Consider the following 22,097-nt stretch of genomic DNA (forward strand, 5'->3'; position numbering starts at 1 on the left):
TTCCTTTTACACAGGCCTTTCACGAATTTAAAATAAAGCAATTGCAAATTGTTAGCAAATGCTCTAGAAGAATGGTACTTTTTTTAATTAAAAAATTTTTTTTGAACATTTATTCATTTTTTGAGAGACAGAAAGATACACAGTGCGAGCGGGGGAAAGACAAGAGAGACAGGGAGACTCAGAATCCGAAGCAGTCTCCAGGCTCTGAGCTATCAGCACAGAGCATGACATGGGGCTCAAACTCATGAACTGCGAGATCATGACCTGAGTTGAAGTCAGACGCTTAACCGACTGGGTCACCCGGGCGCCCCAAAGAATGGTACTTTCTTAACTTCCAAACTCCACAATGCATATGAGTATCTGAGATTTCTGGATAAGAATGATACAAATCCAAATGAATAAGAATAGGAAAGTATTTTTAATTAGATTTTTAAAAGTAACTTAACTCTTCAAAGTTGCTACTTTTTCCAGTGGGGATGGGGAAGAACTTTTGCACACAGTGCTGAGGATATCTTTATGGAAAGCTTATCTTCAAATTAAAAAAAATGCATAACTATTGAATTATCTTTTAGATATATATCCCTGGGAGACGAGAATAGGGTCGAGGATTCACAGCATCAATCATTGTCTTCATTTGACTTCGTTTCCCAGCTTTCACATAAAACATATTTAACAGAATCCAACATTGAAGGAGGATAATATCTGGAATTTTGTTAAGTCAGTACTATATGAACAGAGAAAATGCTTTATAGTTCTAGTGGAGGTCAGTTATTGGTTTTAGACTATGTGTAAACCAAGCCGATAAAGCAAATCCTTAGTTACAATATGGATAATCCCAATGTTGCTCCCCACCATAAATAGCTGAATGTGAAAGCAAAAGTGGATGTGTGGAGATAGGACATATCACATCAGCTTATTTTTCTATACATGTGTGGATGCATGTTTACTTATAAAATCTATCCTTGAGGAAGCACAATTTACGCACTTATACAGCAGGAATACTGATTCCTACATTTCAGAATTAGAGGGTTGATAAGGTAAACACCGGAGTATAGTTACCAACTTGTGTTTACTGGGTATCCCTTATATTCTAGACAGTAGAATACTGTACTAGTACTGGCTGGTACTGGGGATAAGTACAATAAACCAGAGTCCTGACTTCAAAGCTTTTACCTTCTAGTTGAGAAAGATAAACACCCATTAAAAAAATGAATGACATAATTTCAGTTAAGTGTTATGAAGAAGATAAAACAGGACAATGTGGGAGGGAGAGGCGTGGAACATTCCAAACAGCATGAACAGTCAGTACATACACTGAGCTGGAAGGATGGGGGAAGAACAGAAAGAAAGCAGGTGTGGCTAAAGAACAGTGAACCAGGAGTAGGGTGGAGGCAGATTGGAATTTGGCAGGTGTAGGAAGAAAGAGCCCTAGATTATGTAGGACTTTTATTCTACAGGTCATAGGAAACCACTGGACAAAAGTTTTCAGTAGGGGAGTAACACTTTGATTCATGTTCTAGTAAAGTCCCTCTGGTTCTTATACAGAAGATGGTCTATATAGTAGGCAGGATTAGAAGACAGCGTGTTGAGTTAGGAAGCTGGTTTGATGGGTTTGACTAGAGCTTTAGCAATAAAGATACTGAAAACTAGTTGGACCAGGGATATCTTTTGGGGATAAAGCCAAAAGTATGTGGATGAAGATTAGATTGGATTAAATGAAGATTGTGAAGGAAAGCAAGAAGTTAAGAATAATGCCTAGGTTTGGGGTTCAAATAATGAGGCAGATGGGGAAGGCTTCAATTGGGAAGAGAATTCTTGGGCAATCTTTTGGTGATGAGATATCAAATGGCTGACTGACTATAATGTATTTAGGGCTCGAGGGAGAGGTCAGGCTACAGGGTATATGATATCTGAAGTCTGGGCTGAGTGACATCACCTAACCAGAAAGTATAGACAGTGAAGAAAAGAGGGCTAAGGGAGAAGCCTTGAATGTTCTAACATTTAGAGGAAGAGAGCCAGAAAAAAGACTATAACCAGGGAGCTTAGGCACATACTAAATTTAGATGAGGAATATCCCTCTTCTATGCACAGCATCACTTTGCTATGTGTCACCATGGTGATACAGACTGGGTATACACTGCCTGCAACTTTTTAATGGGCTCTATAAACAGATTCAATGCCTAAGGTGAAGAAGCATTTTCTAAAGACATTCCAACTTACCTGTTATTAGTTTGATCAAAATGTCACATGCTTACTTTAGTGAGTCAATATTATTTATTTTACTGAGTCAGTCTTACAGTACCTTTATAAAGACACTAGGCTTTTTTCTTTTAACCCCTATTTCCTGTTAGGCAAAAAAAAAAAAAAAAAAAATCCAAACCACTAAATAATTCTGTTATAGTCTGTTATTACATAGTTTTAGATAATCATGTATTTGCATAATTCTGTCCTTTTTCTTCTGATATTTTCAGCTACTACAGGGCTTGGGAAATTGCCTAAGCATTTGGTCCTGGGAGAGTCCTCAAAATCTAGATTATCTAAGTATGTTCTCTCTGAAGAAGTATTGAAAGTTACCACACACTTACAGCTCTTACACTCCACATTTCCCCCTAAATTTGGGCAAAACTCAGTGTTGACTCACTTCCTTCTGATGATCTCTCATATTGGAGTCAATAGCCGACTGTGGTGCCACTCTGCTACTCCACTTGGACTGGCTGCTTAACTCTTTCTGAGAGCAATAGTGCTGCTGTTCCTCTTAAGAATATCCCAAATTCTGTGTGTGTGTGTGTGTGTGTGTGTGTGTGTGTGTGTGTGTAGGGGGAGCACATACATATGTAAGGGTGTGGCTTGTGTGGAGAAAACGTTTCTTTTGAGTCAAAAGACTATATTCAAAGCTGACTTTCTACAGGAAAAAAACCCCAAAACTATAATCTAGGTTATATTTCTGATGAAAGTCCAGATGCCTGTTGTTTAAAAAAAAAAAAAAAAAGAAAAGAATGCCTCCACGTACCATGGTTAATATATTATGAATGATGTACTTTTTATAAGGCATAAGGGTCTAGAATGTGCTTACATTGATTAGATGAAACATGGTAATAGCCAGTCCTGTAAAATACTACATCAGTGTGGAAGGATAGTGGAACTAAAATGAAAGACTCCTAGGGCTCAGACTGGAAAGAGCCCAAAGCCAGGGACAGAAGAGGGGGTGGGGGCAGAGCTATGCAGAACCCAGGAAAGCTAAGTGTGTGGGGAGTCAGGGTGTGGGTGACAGTGGGAGTGGTGGGGACAGTGAGTGGTGGGGGGATAGGGGCAGAGGGAAAGAGTATAGGGAACATAAGATATTGAGTACTAAGAAGAAAATTAACTGTCTGGGAAACAGCACTGGAGAGCCATGAGCCCTGAGCAATCCAACTGTACTACAGGAATGAACTATTTAAACTTAAATTGCTGTAAGTTGAGGCCCATCCTAGAGTAAAAATCAACACCAGCATGACCGGCCTTTGAGGTCCTTTGCAGAAGAACTAGTCTTACGATGACATTCTGCTTTGCTTATTAAAATTAATTTTATTAAACAGTCCTCTCAGGCATCTTTCACATATGCATTTTCTTTTAAAATTATTTCATGTTAGTACAAAAAGCAGCATTAAACACTAGGACAGATGTGTGTGTGTGCATGTGTGTTTTAAAAAACATGGTCTATTCAATTAGTCCAGCCATGATATTAGATGGAAAAAAAAATGTCCTTCCAGCATCCTTATCGTTATTGTGGAGTATGTGTTCTTTGAATTTCTTGCCTTGTTTTTGGGATCACCTTATTATGCAACATCTGCTCTGAATTTCAAATGTGATAAACAGAGTATGAGTGTCGGTGGCAGATGGCTAATGACCAGCAGCGACAGGGCATTCAAGCCTGCCTTGTTTTCTGAGAAGCGATATTTTCATGTTAATTTGCTCTGTGTCCTGCAAAGATGAGACAAATCACCTGCTCATAATTCAGGCAAAGTGGAGACCACCAGGAGCTGAGAGGGGTGATGGCTTGATTCCTTTAGGGGTGAGAGGAGAGAAGGGTCTGGGAGACTTTCCTCATCTGCAGTTGGAGGGGGACCCATCAGTCACTTTGCATTATGTCAGATGGAGAAAGATGAATTGGCCCTGGGCATCCCGTACTGACACCAGAGCCACTGTTTACTGCAAGCAGATATTATTCATGAAAACAGAGATTTCCCACAGGCACAAAACAGGTGCTATTAAGAGTGCGTGTCAGTCTCTGAAGTCTGGGTTTTGTAAAATAAACCTAATAGTATATTTTATCTCCTAGTGAAAAGATTACAACCAACAGAAATCTGTAAGAAACATTCAATTGAAGATAAAATGAAATCTAATTCAAAGAGAAAATGACCCACACAGACACATAAACCTTGAGCTTTTTGGCCTTCTCAAGTCCTATAGAATTCATTTATCATAGAAATACATAAATAAAATGTAATTTTTTACTCCAAGATTGAGTCATACAAAGGGGCCATATGGTCTTCAGCTAAAAGAACCCCATTTTATTTTGGAGAGGCAACTGATCTTTTCTGACTAATCTTTCAGTGCCTCAAATTTATACTTGTGAAATTATATTGCCAATTTCATCAGATATGTTACATGCACAGAATGTCCAAACAATGATACTAAGTTCTTAAAGAGTTTATAAGATGGTAAGAAGCCAGGTCATACACTAGGAAATATATTGTACTATTATAGTTAAGCCTATGTACCAAGTTCAGTAAAAGAGGGCATTCCATTTTGTGTGTGTGTGTGTGTGTGTGTGTGTGTGTGTGTGTGTGTGTGTATGGTTTTTGTTTTGTTTTTTGAGAGAGAGAGAGTGCTCATCAGCTGGGGAGAGAGACAAAGGGAAAGAGAAAGAGAATCTTAAGGAGGCTCCATGCTCAGCACAGAGCCCATGTGGAGCTCAGTCCCAAGACCCTAGGATCATGACCTGAGCTGAAACCAAGAGTTGGGTACTCAACTTACTGAGCCACCCAGGCGCCCTAAGGGCATTCCATTTTAAAGGCTTCATAAAGCAGATTTTACCTGGAACAAGAGAGGGATTTTATTTACAGCTTCTTTCTGATCCCCTCTCAGAGTGGCAGATAAACGCATGAAAAGAGGGGGAAAAAAATCTGGAAGCCCTTTTTTCTCATAAAGCCCTCACAAATGAAAAGTGCTATATAAGTACAGAAACTCTAAATGTATCATGAACCCTAAAAAAAAAAAAGGACAATCAATAAGGTATCAATTATTGACTGGTAAATTTAAGCAGCAAGCCCAAGAAGACAATACCAAATCTCATATAAAAATAAAGATGGCACTAAATTCCTCCATAATAAAGTAAATCAAAAGGTAACATTCTCAAGTAGAAATAGGAAAACAAAATACGGCAATGGTTAAGTCTATGAAGCAAAATGTGATTATTTGTTGATTTCTGGGCGCAGCAGTCAGCAGGCTCCTCTATACAAATGTCATTATCAACATGAATGGAGGTACCTTAGAAAATCAAGAAGAGATGATAAAGACGTCAAGATGAAGTATGCATAGGATGTATGTATGCATTTATTTATTTTTTTTAGAATAAGATACACTTTAAAATGTTGGAAAGAACCACTAATGATTTTATTTTATTCTCATGAGCCTCTCAATGGCAATTTTCAGTTCAGGCCTGTACCCTTCACCTACTTTGCCAAAGTCTCACATGACCACCACACAATAATTGCAGGCTTATCCCAGTGAGTTCACCCAACCACCAACCTTCACAAATACTTAGGACTTCAGGGATGCTTTTATGGCTTTTATATTTTTCAATAACAAATGGTATTTATTTTTTTTTTAATTTTTTTTTCAACGTTTTTATTTATTTTTGGGACACAGAGAGACCGAGCATGAACGGGGGAGGGACAGAGAGAGAGGGAGACACAGAATCAGAAACAGGCTCCAGGCTCTGAGCCATCAGCCCAGAGCCTGATGCGGGGCTCGAACTCACGGACCGCGAGATCGTGACCTGGCTGAAGTCGGACGCTTAACCGACTGCGCCACCCAGGCGCCCCAACAAATGGTATTTAAATGCACTTGAAAAATTATCGGGATGCCTGGGTGGCTCCATCGGTTAAGCATCTGACTCCTGATTTCGGCTCAGGTCATGATCTCACAGTTTGTGAGTTTGAACCCCATGTTGGGCTCTGTGCTGACAGCACACAGAGCCTGCTTGGGATTCTGTCTCCTTCTCTCTTCTCTGCTCCTCCCCCGCCTTGTGGGCTCTCTCTCTCTCGAAATAAATAATAAAACATAAAAAAGAAAAATTAGGTGATCTAATTAAAGCAGGTCACATAAGCCCATCATGGGTTCTTTTCTAACAAACATGTTGATAAAAATAGTACTGAACAAAAAGATTTTACCTCTACAATATCTAGTCAAAGACCATGGAGCATTCCAGTTTTAACCAAGTACTGTTTACCTCCTGCAATTTATGTCCTTAGCAGGCACTAGAATATCCTGAACTTGTGAGTAACAGGTAAACAGTGCCACAGAAAACACAGTGGGGTAGTTGAGGAAAGTTCCCTTAGCCTAAACGATCTTATGTGAGGTCTTTTCTTGATTTTCTGTTTTATATCTATTTCATGTTAAGATTTTATGCATATTTATAGTTTACAATCTGGCATGTTCTGACACTTGCAAGCCAATGTCAATACTAGTATCTATGATTTTGAAGAAGATTCTAGAAAATAGTTTGGTTTCATAATACACAGAATCAGCTATATACTGTGTTCATTCCCAAGTGTGTGTGTGTGTGTGTGTGTGTGTGTGTGTGTGTGTGTGTGTGTGTGTTTACTTGAAAACATTCCCTAAACTATTGAAATAACCACAGAAAATGGGTATCACGTGCTTCTGGGTGCACTTTATCTCTTCTTTTATAGTATAAGGTCCTTGAGAGTAGCTTCATGCCTAATTCACTTTTGTGTTCCCCAAATGCTAGCACAAAACTGTCCATAAATATTCAATAAATATTTGTAGCAGCATATTCAGAAAAACTCTTATTACAACAAACATTCCACATAAGAATCCAACTGTGTTCCCAATAGATTTTTCAGAACAATAATATTCTCTTGATCTAGTTATCTAGTTATTGAGACTTCCTATAAATAAGCCTAGACAGTAATGAAATATTTCTATTCTCTGGCTGTGCCCTTCCAAAATTCATTTAACCAGAACCCCAACTCAGAACCTCTTACTCAGCAGATGTTTACCCTGCACACCAACTCTTAAAAAGAAGTCGATCACAAAAACAAAAGTACACATCTTTACTAAAAATAATTTTATATCATTTGTATATTTGGCCTAAAATTATACAATTGATAGTTTTATAATGCTTCTAAGTGATTACTTGTGTTTTAAATAATGGCCTTAAAAGATCACTCACACTCAAATTATTAAAAAAAAACATTCTAATAATTGATAAGGAAGAAAAGCAGATTAGCATAGCATAGTTCAGAAAATTTTCAAAAGCTAAAGATGAAGACAAAAAGTCTTTTGACTAGCCTTTAAGTTAGCAAAAATGTTCAATTAACCATTGACATACACATTAACCGACTGAAATATTTCATAATTTACTATGAAAGCATGGATAGATCATTAACCACAAAACAGTTCAATTTGTCAAAACCTTCTGGTAACAAGCATTATTTCCCTCTCCCCTTCCTGCCTCCCATCTTCCCCCATCAACCTTGGCTCAAATACTCCCCAAACTCCTTTCCTCTCCTCTCCTCACTTTGGTGGCCACCTTTCTGCCTGTTCCTCATCTTATCCTACCTGCCTCTGCACCCCACCCTTAAGAATTCCCTCAGGGGCGCCCTCCAGGTCAGTGGGTTAAGCATCTGACTGCAGCCCAGGTCATGATCTCACAGTTCATGAGTTCGAGCCCCAGCACTCGCTGCTGTCAGCACAGAGCCCACTTCAGATTCTCTGTCCTCCTCTCTCTCTCTGCCCCTCCCCCACCTGCTCTCTCTCAAAAATAAATAAACATTAAAAAAAATAATAATTCCCCCTAACCCACTTTGTTTCTACTCCTACCTGATCAAACCATAGTTTAGCGCATCAGTCTGGTTTATCAACCACTTTAACTACATGATACTGTAGCAAACAGTTCCACTTAGTGGAAATCCTCCTCTAATGCCAGGAGGATTTAATGTGAAGCTCAAATCACCTATGCAGGTGGTAATGTATGATATAATATATACATATATGGTTATCTTGTTTTGCTGCTTAAAAAAATTGACTCCCCCTTCAAACTAATTTTGAACTTAGAACTAACTGCATCAGAAGAAGCTGATGGTTATTTTGACAGTATAAGTTTAAGCTGTTGGAAGTCACTTAAAAATAATTTTGAAATAATCACATCTAAAGAAAGGTTGTCAATGTGTCTTATTTATTGAGTACTTATGTGTATAAATCATTGTGTAGGGACTGTCAGGATACAAAGATGAATGAATAGTTAAAATATGGATACAAATACAATTAAAGGTAGAAAATATAACAAAGAAGAGGAAATGTGTAGAACTAGTGCTGTTTGACAAATAAGGTTACATCCACCTGTGAAAGTTGGACAAACGCTATCTGGGGTGAGCCAGATACTTAAGCACATGGTTATTGATGGGGAGTAAAGAAATGGCACTGAGCAGGAGGACCACACAGGTAGGAAATGATGAACCACACTAAGAGTCTATTTTGGCAGAACATATCGTCCATGAAAAGGGGCTACGCCCTGCATGCTAAACATGGGGTTTTAGACAAACTTACAAAGGAGAGAGCTGAAGCCACAAAACTGGAATAGAAGTCCAGAGGAAAGAGGGGTGCATGTATGGAGGAGAAGAGGACCAAGAACAGATAAGTAGGGACACCTGCATTTAAAGGGCCTTTAAGTCCTTGAAACTGCTCAGGAAGAAATGAGAGCACTACTGAGCATTATATTCTTTTATGAAAGGCAGATGGGAACATAAACTCTTTATCAATCTAAAACCAAAGAAATAAATCATTCAATATGTCAAAGTTATAAATGTGTCAGTATCTGACAACACCAACTGGCTATTACTGAAACACAAGAGAAACTATTTCCAGCTATTCCCTACTATCTAAAACAATGCTGAATTCCAGAATTCATTTCTCAACAATGAATGATTAGGTAAAGAGTCTGTTTAGTGAAGTCACCTAACTCACATAAACAGAAGGGTCTTTCATGAAGACCTGCACACGATGTGCATAGATCTAAAAGATCTACTGGAAAGTTCCATTAGGCAGAACAGAAGTATGACCAACAAAACTTTCTAAGTAGGTTTTTCCATTAGACTTAAAGGAAGAAAGGACGTCTGGTCAATACAGCACATGTAGCCTGCTGACCTGTAAGGAGTCTTAAATCATTCCTAAATCCCAAGGGTTTAGGACAATACTTGGCACTTAGGCTTCCTATAAACATTTTATAAATGAGAAAGAAAAATGGAGAAAGGAAGGCCTAAAAGCCAGTATTTCAGATTTACATAGTATAAGTTACATCATGGAGTCAGTATACAATTATAATATGCAATGTGCTCATGTGTGAAGTTTCAAATTACATTCCTCAGAGTCTGTGAATCATCAGAAAAAGACTGAGCTACATTTACAACACTATACCTTCTAAGGTTATGGCCAGATAATGTATATTTAAATATTTTTCAATAATTTTAATATGTATGAAAACTAAAACAGTTTTTTCACAGAACCCTAAAAATAATGAATTAGAATATATCTCATTATATGAACATCTTGGTTGATATATTTAACTATATATTGAGTTCCAAAAGCTCTAATTCTGGCAATTTTTTTTTAACGTTTATTTATTTTTGAGACAGAGAGAGACAGAGCATGAAGAGGGGAGGGGCAGAGAGAGACAGAATCTGAAACAGGCTCCAGGCTCTGAGCTGTCAGCACAGAGCCCCAACGTGGGGCTCGAACTCACAGACCGTGAGATCATGACCTGAGCCAAAGTCGGACGCTTAACCGACCAAGCCACCCAGGCGCCCCTGGCATTTTTTAAAAGTAAGCTTGACGCTCAATGTGGGCTTTGAACTCACTACTCCAAGATCAAGAGTCATATTCTCTACTGACTGAGCCAGTTGGGTGCCCTCCTGGCAATTTTCATATGGAAGGAATATGACTGCTTAATAGGCTATAATAGTGTGACTATTTAATCAAACAGACAGATGATTCTTGGTACCTTTATGGTTTCAGTGGGCACTCCAGGCTCCGGGACTTTATCCAAATAAGTGGTCAGGTCTTGATCAACATGTTCAAACACTAATGTTAGTTTGGTTTCTCTGTCTGTTCGTGACACTGTGCATACATCAAACAACCTAAAAGAAAAAAGAAAGATATTAAGTAGGTAGCAATAAGCAAAGAAGTAACATATTCTGCAACTCAATCGCACAACAGGTTTAAAAAAAAAGGCGGGGGGGGGGGCGGGGGGCAGCGTTTATCATTTCTTCAGATAATATGTAAGGATGCCTAATGGGATCTGATACTTTAATTGAAATATGAAATTTAGGAGAGAAACACTTCATTAAGTGATGACAAAATCCACAGCGGCAAAGAGAAAACAACATGACTAGAGCATAGGAATGTCTGCCTGGAGAGTTTCCTTAGTTAAGACCTTACGTAGTACTTGCCAATAGAGATAGTTTAAAAAACTGCAGCCTAGGAAAAATATGGTTCTTCTTAGCTCACAGTTCAAGAATTATTAAAGAGACAGATTAAGTATTCTTTGGAGATGTTGCACTCTGCGATGAAGATTTTCCTGGAATTTAAGGTGTTACAATCATGCCTGTGAAAATAAGGATGATGAAATATGGTTTATTTCTAAGAGAGCCTTCTCATCCTGGGGAATCAAATCATTTCCCTGGAAAGGGCATAAATCCTTGGTTTAAAAATTTCAAATATCACACTAATCAAAACTGAAATTTTAACTTTTGTTTTTTTTTTTTTGGAGAGAGGAGGTATTTTAAACAGCATTAGTAAACTACATCATCATTAAATGATACAGATGAACAAACATAATTAAGTCTGGATGGGCAAATCTGGTATCTTTCATAAAATTCTACAACTAATTTAAAATTTAAGTTTTAAAAGCAAAGTCCTTGGTAGTCAAAAGCATTTTTAAGCCCAGGGACAAATTTTTCTTTACTTTCAACCACGCATAACACACTATCCGACACATGAGATGCTCACCAAATGCTTGAATAATTAAACAAACCACCTGTAAACAAGCTGTAAATTTGACAAGAATGTAATATAAATACTAAGAAAAGGCTAACAAAATGCTATACATAGTCTTCTCACTTTTAAAGACGGTATAAACACGCCCTTCAAAGAAACTAACTATAAATGTGCATATAACCCATTACTAAAATGCTGGGTTGACTCTCAATTATCTACTTTGCATCCTACCTCTTGAATTTTTAATGCATGCCACCCTACTGCATTTCTGGGCTGAACAGGTCCTTCACAATATTTGGTACTTCTCTGTGAATATAAACTAAACTTTAAAATAAACTAAAGAACACTATAATGAAGTTGAATCTGGTGGGATGAACACAACCATCACCAACCACACTTATTTCACAGCCAGATCTGCACTACTTTTTAATTATACGCAATTTGGGATGAGTTCTACGACTCCACTAAAATCAGTTAAGATCAACTGAATTTCTTCTCACATTTATCTACTTTTAAGTATTCTGATTTCTAAGTTTTAGTCACCTACTTCTACACGTGATTTTTTTGTTTTCTTGAAATTCTAAAGTCTTCTTAAAGTCACTGATGTGACTTATTCTAAAAAATTATTTTGATTAAGTAAAAACTCCTAATAAATTTATTAAAGATAAGGCCATTAATCATATGAGTGTCATACTATGACCAATATACTTGCTATCATGCATGAATCCGACACCTGGGAAGTTTATCAAAACAACCCTTTCCGTTTGGTAATGTGAGGCAACTACCATTTATTCATAGGTTCCTTTGAACATCTTCTCTCCATTAATCCCACATACTTTTCCAGCTTTACTTTTTCCTTCCTTTTGAAGAAGAAAAAGAAGCTTCTTTCTATATGTTTTCTATTTTTTTTTCTTTTTAAAAAAATGCTTACTTATTTATTTTGAGAGAGAGAGAGAGAGAGAGAGAGAGAGATAGAGAGAGAACGAGCTCCTGACCGGGGGGAGGGGAGGGAGGGGGTGGCGCAAAGAGAGTCCCAAGCAGGCTCAGCCCTGTCAGTGCAGAGCCCAATTTGGGGCTCAATCTCATGAACTGTAATCATGACTTGAGCTAAGATCAAGAGTCGGACGCTCAACTGACTGAGCCACCCAGGCACCCCTGCTTCTATTTTTGTAATACAATAAAACCACAGTGATGTACTAAATTCAAACACAAACATGGGAACTGCACCACTATAGCTGTGCTCCTTAAACATCACTTTAAAAATGCTTTCCACTATAATGAATACATTTCCTTCATGAAAAAAAATACATTGTTTATCACTGCCTCAGGTCAACACTGATCTTAGTAAGTCCAGTTCTTACTGTGCTTATAATCTGTAATTGACAGGGACATAACTGGAGAATAAAACGATCATAAAACACTGCTGAACCAAAGATCACCCGCTTCCAAACCGTTGTTAGTTACCTAACAGCCGCGGCAGTATGTTATGTTGCTTCATTTTACTGAAACCATGTTTTCAAACACTCTTCGTATGACACAATTCAAGAATAACATCTAACCCACCCAACTTATTTTCCTCAATGTTGTATCACTCTCTTCAAGATATAAAGACTCACTGATGGCACCTGCAGTGATTGGGACTCCACATGTGAAAGAAAGCTAGGCAAAGGTGAAATCATGGAAGCCACTGCCAACTGCTGTAAATCATAAGCCATGGAGAAAAGGCACTAATTTTAATTGGCAATTGGTAAAATGTGGAATGTTAAAGAGACACATGTGACACTACATAGTGTTTACCATTCTTGTATAAATTTTAATGTATCTTCTTAATGTATTCTCGACTAGGTAAAGAATGGTGTTAGGTAAGAAAGCTCATGCTGGTTCAAGGAGATAATTCTTTTTATTTCTTAAGGTGCTATTATTTTTTGGGTGGGGGCACTTTCTGAAATCAACTTTTAGAACCTTATTTTATAAGTGGAGATCGCATTTTTCATTTTGTACTAACATTTCTTCCCTAGAGTTTCTTTCTCTTTTTCTTTCTTTCTTTCTTTCTTTCTTTCTTTCTTTCTTCCTTCCTTCTTTCCTTCCTTCCTTCCTTCCTCCTTTCTTTCTTTTTCTCTCTCTCTCCCTCTCTCTCTTTCTTTCTTTAGAGGGCAAGGTAGAGGGGCAGAGGGAGAGAGAGAATTCCAAGTAGGCTCCAGCATCAGCACAGAGCCCAATGTGGAGCTTGATGCCACAACCCTGGGATCGTGACCTGAGCAGAACACTCAGGGGTGCCCGGGTGGCTCAGTCTGTTGTATCCCACTCTTGACTTCGGCTCAGGTCATGACCTTGCGGTTTGTGAGTTTGAGCACAGGATCAGGCTCTGTGCTTATAGTGTGGAACCTGCTTGGGATTTTCTCTCTCCTCTCTCTGCACCTCTCTCTCAAAATAAATACATTTAAAATAAAAAAAGAAAAGAGTCAGAAGCATTCAACCAACTGAGCCACCTAGGCACCCCTTCTCTAGAGATACAATTCAGACATTTGTATCTTCAAAGCAAAAAATCATCAAAATACAAGATTAGCATAGCACGTTAACATCCTACTGATAATGGTTACATATGCATATCTTTTATTGGTTTCCAAACCACGGGGAATTTATGTAACCAAGGCTCTCCAAGCTTTTATTATTTGTATGCAACTTCAGAGACAACCAGTTTATCAATTTATAATGTAATGGTCATGATCAGGGTAAATGATACCCTTCCAGTGAATAAATATATGCCAGTCATTGCTGGGGAAATTTAGGCCTCTTTTATGCCCCAAATACAACTATCTAATTATCTAGAGAATCAAATTAAAATGCAGTATTCAGAAGGTAGCCCATATAATGGGTATAATCTAGATGATCTTAGCCTAAATTTATTCTTTGTGCTTCAATAAAGTACAGTGACTCCAGATACATTTTTCCACAGATGCAATTATTTCTTTTCCTTGGTCAGTGCAGAAATAGAATAATTTGTACTTCGGAAAGTACCTTTATCTGTTTACCCATGAAGAAAGCTTCCTTTTATTTGCCTTTGTCTTGTTTTGAATATATAATTCACGGTTTACAAAATTTTCTAATGGCTACATTTCAGCTTATATTTCATCAGGTAACATTTGAGAGGATATTTTTATTTTGCAGGTTAGTACTATAAATTTTCACTGTTGGCCAAGTCAATGGTAGTGGATAGTTTTCTTATAGAGCATGATTCTAAATACAATGAGTAGATGCCTGCTAGCTCTAATCAACAGGTTGTACCTCCTGTCCTTTTCCCCTATATTTGAGAACCACATACTACTTACTGTCCATGGCCTCAGGAAACAGACCACGCAGAATTACTGGAAAGAAAAGAAATATAGCATCAAATTGGTCCTTACTTCCCACCCCTCCCAAGAGGCCAAAACATTTCAGTGGCTAAGTTTTCACATTTTTCTTAACTAGAATGAAACATGGGTTTTAGGAGAGTAACTAATTTAGTCGAAGGGAGAAAGTGACAAAAGTTACTGATTTAGTTGAAAGGAGAAAGCAACAAGTAACATAGTATCTTCAAAAAGTATAACAATTTTGTAAAGAGTATGTATTAATGTTGTATAGGCTTAAACTCAGGAAGAACACAGGTCAGTCCATTATCTACAAATTCTTCATCTTGGCCAAGAGGTCTTCCAAGCTTTCACCAGAATCTCCCACAGTCACCTCAGGTACAGAATCTCCTTACTTTTCGGGAATTGTATATACCACTGTAATTCCTTCAGGTAAATCAGGAACTGGACCTGAAGAATTTCCTCTTCTGAAACCTCAGATACCAACTCAATACCTCACTCACTGTCTTCATGTATTGTCTCCTCCTCTTCTTGAACAACCTCCTGTTTGGGCAGTGCTGCTACCCTTTTCTTTTATCCTCCTGCTGCTTTCAGCAATTTCTTCTTTTTTTTTTTTTTTTTTTTTTTTTTTTTTTTTAATTTTTTTTTTTCAACATTTATTTATTTTTGGGACAGAGAGAGACAGAGCATGAACGCGGGAGGGGCAGAGAGAGAGGGAGACACAGAATCGGAAGCAGGCTCCAGGCTCCGAGCCATCAGCCCAGAGCCTGACGCGGGGCTCGAACTCACGGACCGCGAGATCGTGACCTGGCTGAAGTCGGACGCTTAACCGACTGCGCCACCCAGGCGCCCCAATTTCTTCTTTTTTAAAAATACTTTTAAAATGTATGTATGTATGTATGTATGTATGTATTTATGAGAGAGACAGAGAGAGCAGGAGTGAGCAAGAGGCAGAGAGAGAGAGAGTGGGAGAAAAAGAATCCCACCAGGTGCAGAGAGAGAGAGAGAGAGAGAGAGAGAGAGAGAGAGTGCAGAGCCTGGATTGGGGCTCCAGCTCACCTGAAGTGGGGCTTGAGCTCACAAACCGTGAGATCATGACCTGAGCCAAAGTCGGATGCATAACCGACTGAGCCACCCAGGCGCCCTGAGGATTTTCACTTTTAGGAAAAAGTGAAGATAGCATTCAATAAAAGTGAAGAAAAGTGAAAATAGCATTCAATATTTGTTTTGTAGTGAGCCTTTACAGAGACAGCATGCACCCCAAACAGTGAGAGGTGGCACCCCCAACCTCTGTCCTCACAACTATACTCAGCCTCTAGGCATCAAGCCACCATAGCTTTGAATTGTTTCTGAGAGCATCTGTGCTTTTTCTCAATTTATTCTGTGCACCCATGAGCAAGATGTGTCCCACAGTATCAGAAAAGCCGAGGAGAGGTTATTTTTTGGGTCTGGGAACACTCAAAAAACTTTCCACATAAATTAATGGTAATTGCTTCTTCACTTTACACCACTTCAGCCTACAGAAGGTTTCATAGGAACAGTCTACTTCCAAATAGCAGGAAAAGCCTGTATTCATCTTAGGAATTTTAGAACATAATATTTATGATGCTTTTTTGTCTACAATGACTCCCTCTGGAATTACCCCAAATCAAATAAATAATAGTCACTGTGGTGGGCAATAAAGAGAACATAGATGTTTTAATATAACAAATAAGTCTCACATAAAGCAACTGAGCTAAACAAGAACTGAAATCCCTGGTATTTGGCAGGAGGTTAACAATCTGTAATATATTTATATAAATCAATGAGGAATGTGGCCGGACTGCCTATAACCCCTACACTTGCAAAACAAAAGAGCCAGACAGGTCTGAACATTTGAACATAAACACTGGAAAATAACTTCAACTGTATGATTTCTTGTGTTGACCAACATCTTAAGACTTTCTAGAACTTTTTTTTTTTTTTGCTATTCAGTAAACTGACAAAAATACCATTTCAACTATTACACGCTGTAGTTCCATAAGAGAAATATATTCACACTGTGCTGAATATGAGCAAAATATCTCAGATGACTTTTAGAGGAAATGAAAACTACCATTCAATATGTATCCATTAGAGCTGTGCTTAATGTGATCCAAGCGAATATTCAAAAAGTAGAAGTGAAAAGTGGTTCTCGGCATTTACTAAATTTTTGAATCCAGTTTAGCTATGCAAAAGGCAATCCAAAAAAGGCAGATAGGTCATTACCATTTCACAATTAAGTCAGCCAAAGCCCCTAACTATCCCATAAAGTAAGTTCTCTCCCAGTCTCTATTGTCCTGACCCCTCAGCTGCAGGGCAGAGAGCAAGCACTGCGGTCCCAGCACAGCTCTCAGCCTTCCAGCTGTCCTAGTGATGTAATTATCTCATAACAAAATATCTCCGTGAATTAACTCTGCATCCTACCCATTGTAATTCTTAATGACTGCTTCCTGTTCATGTTTTCCATTTAACTTGCTATTCTGGATCTACTGCATAGGCAAGTTGCCTTCATCTAATGGATGGGATTACATCCAATAGGTTTGGGATTTCCAAAGATTACAATTTACAAAGGTCTCCCAAACAACATGCTTTGTAAACACAAGCCCTGCCTTTCTGTTGTGGTTATAATAAAAGGGAAATCTGCATTATTTGCTGTGATTAAACTTTGACCTGTCACAGGAAGTTCTAGGAGGATTTTTTTTTCCTGTCACTTTTTTTTTTAATACTCTTGAATGTTTGGACATCAAATAGTTCAAGAGCTGAGAGATGTCTGGCACAGCTGCCTAAGGGCCCTAAACAAAATTTTTTTGAACTGCAGCCAGTCTTTGGAATTGAGAAGTATTCTTTTTTATCTCCTTTTCTCTATTGTCCATGAAGCACACTCTGTGCCTATAGCTTCTTGCATGGACCCAATTTATGTTCACGCATCCCACTTGCCCTACACTACTGGATCCTTGCCAGGGTGTTCTCCTTTTGCTCATTAAATATGGACTGTGTGTGCACTTGTTCTAAACCAACACTGAATGGTTTAACTCCAGAGGTATTTGCCACCAACAATAATCAGCATGCTTCCAGAAGGAGCTTGCCATTTCAGCAGCATCCATAAACATTTATGAGTACCTACCACGTGCAGGTGCGGTACTAAGTTTTAGAGACTACAAAACATCTAAGATGGGTACTGTCTGTAAGAGCCTTACTATCTAGCCAGGGGAGAGAAGACTGACATATAAAATCATAAGTAATGACATATGGCTGTGTATTAATTCCAAATAAATTCTATAAATATAACATGAAACTTTATATATCACATCAAAGCAAATTCTTTCTACATGCTATTACAGTAGACATCTGTGATGTCTGCCTTTCCAACACCTATTACCTCTTCTATAAACCATATCCTCATTTTTTTGAGGAACCACTCCTACTCAGGCAATATGGTTTTGGGGGGATGAGTGCAGCATGGCATGTAAACCTACCCTGGACAAAGAGAGTGATAATGATTGATTCAGGGATGGACAGGACTGTGTGAATCAGTCCCAGGACTTTAACTGTAACTTCTGGGAGGGTACAACTCTCTTTATCTGAGATTACCAAACTGGCAACATATAAGCCCGCAGCTGCCGATGGCTGTCATTGCCACCACTTTAGTGAGCATACCATAGGATGCAGCCAGCAGGGAAAAGAGCCAGAGCAGAGAAATGACAGGCAAGAGACTTTGGTTAAGTACTGGCCATACCTGTGCCTGATATACCTTTGGATTTATTAGTTATGTTAGTAACATTGGGCTGGGCTTTTATTACTAGCAAAAAACAAAGAAACAAAAAAACACAACAACAACAGAAAACAAAAACAGCCTTAAGACATTTATACATATCTTAGAAGGGTTAAATGATTCTGAAACATCAACATCTGACCTCAAATATGTCTTATATATTAGACAAAATGAATTAAGGTCAAGCATATAAACAATAGTAGTTTCCTCTAGGTGACTGCACCAGTCCTGACTTGCTGGGAGAAAATTTACCTTAAATGGTCCCTCCATGAGCATGTCCACTGGGCTGCACTGGGCAGCCCCAGAACAGACTAGTTCATCTCTCCCAAGGAACCATGCGACTTCCTTTCAGGATTCCCATTTGAGGCTCCTGGTCTGACTACAGAAACATTTTGTGGAGAAAAAGCAGAGAAAGGCAGAAGACACAGGGATAAGTTCATCGCAAATAGGAATATGTAACCTAGAACAGGAAAGGACTCAGTGGGGTAAGAGGAAATGAGGAGGCAAGGAGAAGTATTTAAAAATAACACAAAGTTTAATTTAAAGGCTGAATCCAATGCTCAGAGATATGTTCTCCTGGAACCCTCAATTAAGCAACCCCACCACCTATTGCTGAAAAGGGGACATGCACAGTAAAGTGGACCCTTGCACAATGCAGAGTTTTTAGGCGTGCTGACCTCCCTGCAGTCAAAAATCCATGTGTAACTTTTGATTCCCCCAAAACTTAACTTCCAATAGTCTACTGTTCACCGGAGGCCTCACTGAGAACACAAACAGCTGATTAACACATATTTTCTATGTTATATGTATTACATACTGTATTTTTAAAATAAAGTAAGCTAAAGAAAATGTAATTTAAAAAATCATAAGGAAGAGAAGATACATTTACAGTACCATATCAGAAAAAAATCTGCATACAAGTGGGTGTGCGCATTCAAACCCGTGTTATTCAAGGGTCAACTGAAATGTCAAATTGTAATTCTAAAGCAGGGAAATCTCTTTGTGTTCATGTTGTTAAGTTTAAAGCTACCATAACCTGACAAGTGAATGCAAAGTCAACCTCTTTTATTTATGAAATCACTTGATTCTTTACAGCATAAAGTGTATTCATAAGAAAGTTTTGTGGTTCATCATCTTCCTGTTCATCCTCAGAGTTTCTACTAATCTGGTTTCAGCGTCTATCTATATATGTGTGGCCATCTGGATCTGAGTTAATATCTTTGCATGCATTAATCAGAAAATGTTTTACAAGCTAAATGGGAATCCCCCAAATTGGGCAAGTTTACAAGATATGACTTGCACTACAGTAAATATTTAAAACAGAGCAAACAGTAAAACCTGTATATATGGAAACACACTACTACCATGATAGCACATGACAGCACAAAATTGGTATACTATTAGCTAGGCCCCAAATAAGCTTTCTGGATGTCCTAATGGGAATATGGGGTGCCTGTATACTACTGTGTTCATATTCAAGATGAATTCCTGAAATGGACATTAAACAATAGAATTTAAACTTCTTTCACAGTCAGTCCTACAGCAAGCACTTCTTATCCAACCATTCTTTAAACTGTTAATGCATTTTGTCTCAATGAAAGGCAGAGAGAATGAGGTAGCAGCATCACTCTGTTATGCCAACTATATGCTATTATGGGAAAAAGGAAACGCTACTTTAGCGCTAAAACAAATGAGGAAATCATAAAAACATATCTGTTCTCTTAGAGGGCAGAGAATGGTAGCAGAGGCAAATATTCGATAAGTATATTTTAAGTCACCATGCGAGTCAATCTACCCAGAATCAAGAGAGAGAAAACAGGGGTAGCTAGACAATACTGAGCTGATACTTCTGCTTAGTCCAGTTCCAATACAAAATAGTTGTTTTGTAAGTTCAAAAAACCATAAACTCAACTCCATAGAAAGAAGAAATAGAAATAGAAATTTGCCGGTGCAAATTGAGAAAATCAGGGACTACTACATATTGATTAGAATAAACCCCATTCAGCAACCCCAGCTATAGTGCAGGAATGAGATCCTACACTTTTACCTGTTGAGGTCTCCCCCAAGACTCAATTACCTCACTTTTAGCCTTTTTCTTACGTACCGCTTGGCTTCAATCAGCCACCTGACATACATAGATAGATATGCTGGTCAAAATAAGGACCTGACAAGAGAGAATGGATTAAGAGACCTCAAAAACTGTGGCATTTGGTGTGAAGGTGGGCTTCAGGGGCCCCCAAGTCTTAAACACTACTGGGAGGTCAGAGGTTGCAGACTACAAACTAAAAACAGGCTTAAACTGTGTGCCTCTCCACACTTGTGTTTATCCTGTTCTTTTAATTCTCCATGACACCCAGAATGGTACCCAGTACCGCATCTAACACACAGCAGGTGTTTAATAATGTTTACTGAATGAACTAAAGTTTTCAGAATTGTAACTCAGGGAAAAGTCAGCAGTAAAAGAAAAGAGGGGATCCTCAGAGACATCACTAGGAAATAAAGCATGGCACTCTGAGTAAGCCACATCTTGTAACTGGTGGTAAATGAGGACACACACTAATAAGTTGCATTTATTCCTTAACACTGTTAGTTTGCTCCCTATCTACTGTGTAATTCTATGTATTTAGAATTCTTTAGTCTTCACAACAACTCTATGAAATGGTGCTCATTTTATGAATAAAGAAACAAATGTATATAAACAAATGTTCATGGCAGCATCATCCATAATAGCTAAAGTAGAAACAACGGAAGTGTCCATCAACTAATGAATGGATAAACAGAATGTGGTATATCCATGTAATGGAATATTATTTGATAATAAAAAGGAATGAAGTAGAGATACATGGTGTGATATGGATAAATCTTGAGTAGGCAGATCCATAGGGACAGCAAGTAGATTAGTGGCTGCCTGGGGCTGGAAGTTGGTAGGGCAGGGAGAGGTGGAAAGGAATAGAAAATGACCACTAATGGGTACTGGGTTTCTTTTTAAGGTGATAAAATGGTCTAAAATTAGATCATGGTGATGGTTGCACAACTCAGTAAATACACTAAAAACCACCGAATTGTTTATACAGATAAATTTGATGGTATGTAAAGTATATCTCAATAAAATTGCTTAAAAACAAAAGGAGAAAAGAAATAGCCAGAGAGAGGTTTAGTACTTTGCCTAAAGCACACTACAGTAAGTGGTGGAGACAGGATCCGAAGTCAGGCTATCTGCTTCCAGAGTCTGATTTCCTAACCAATCCTGCCTCTGTATGTAGGGCAGCATTTGGGTCAGAGACCTCTCCACGGCAAAGGAGACACACTGGCTGGCAGGAGCCGTGGTAATGCCAATCCACAAATGTCTCTGGTAAACTTGGATATAGCAGTATATGCTTTACATGCTGGGCTGAAAAAAAAATGTTCAGAAAATTCACAGAAAAAATAAAGCTGAAGACTACTGATCCTCCCTAGGCCCCCTTACTTCTTCCCCTTAACTAGTTAGAAAAATGACACACTTCAGTTCACCCCACAGGGCTTGAAAAAGATATTCTGATCTCAAAAATATAAGAGTTAAATGATATTTTTGAAAGCAAAGTCAACAGCTCTGGCTTGAGTCAGAAAGAGTGCTGGATTCTGGAAAACTTTCAACATTCAGTTCTGTCTCCATTTCTGACCTGTAAAAGCCCTGTTCTCCA

The 22,097-nt window shown here is 38.3% G+C and overlaps 1 protein-coding gene across 4 annotated transcripts in view; it reads right to left on the reverse strand.

The window, feature by feature from the left end:
• CDK6 (cyclin dependent kinase 6) overlaps positions 1 to 22,097 on the reverse strand; it is a 260,707-nt gene that overhangs the window by 179,730 nt on the left and 58,880 nt on the right. For all 4 annotated transcript variants that reach the window (XM_047850934.1, XM_047850938.1, XM_047850937.1 and 1 more), the window contains exon 3: positions 10,283 to 10,418. In XM_047850934.1, coding sequence (XP_047706890.1) covers positions 10,283 to 10,418 — 136 coding nt within the window. The remainder of the gene's footprint in view (positions 1 to 10,282; positions 10,419 to 22,097) is intronic.

Source organism: Prionailurus viverrinus, chromosome A2 (assembly GCF_022837055.1).
Source record: "Prionailurus viverrinus isolate Anna chromosome A2, UM_Priviv_1.0, whole genome shotgun sequence".
Classification (NCBI taxonomy): Eukaryota; Metazoa; Chordata; class Mammalia; order Carnivora; family Felidae; genus Prionailurus; species Prionailurus viverrinus.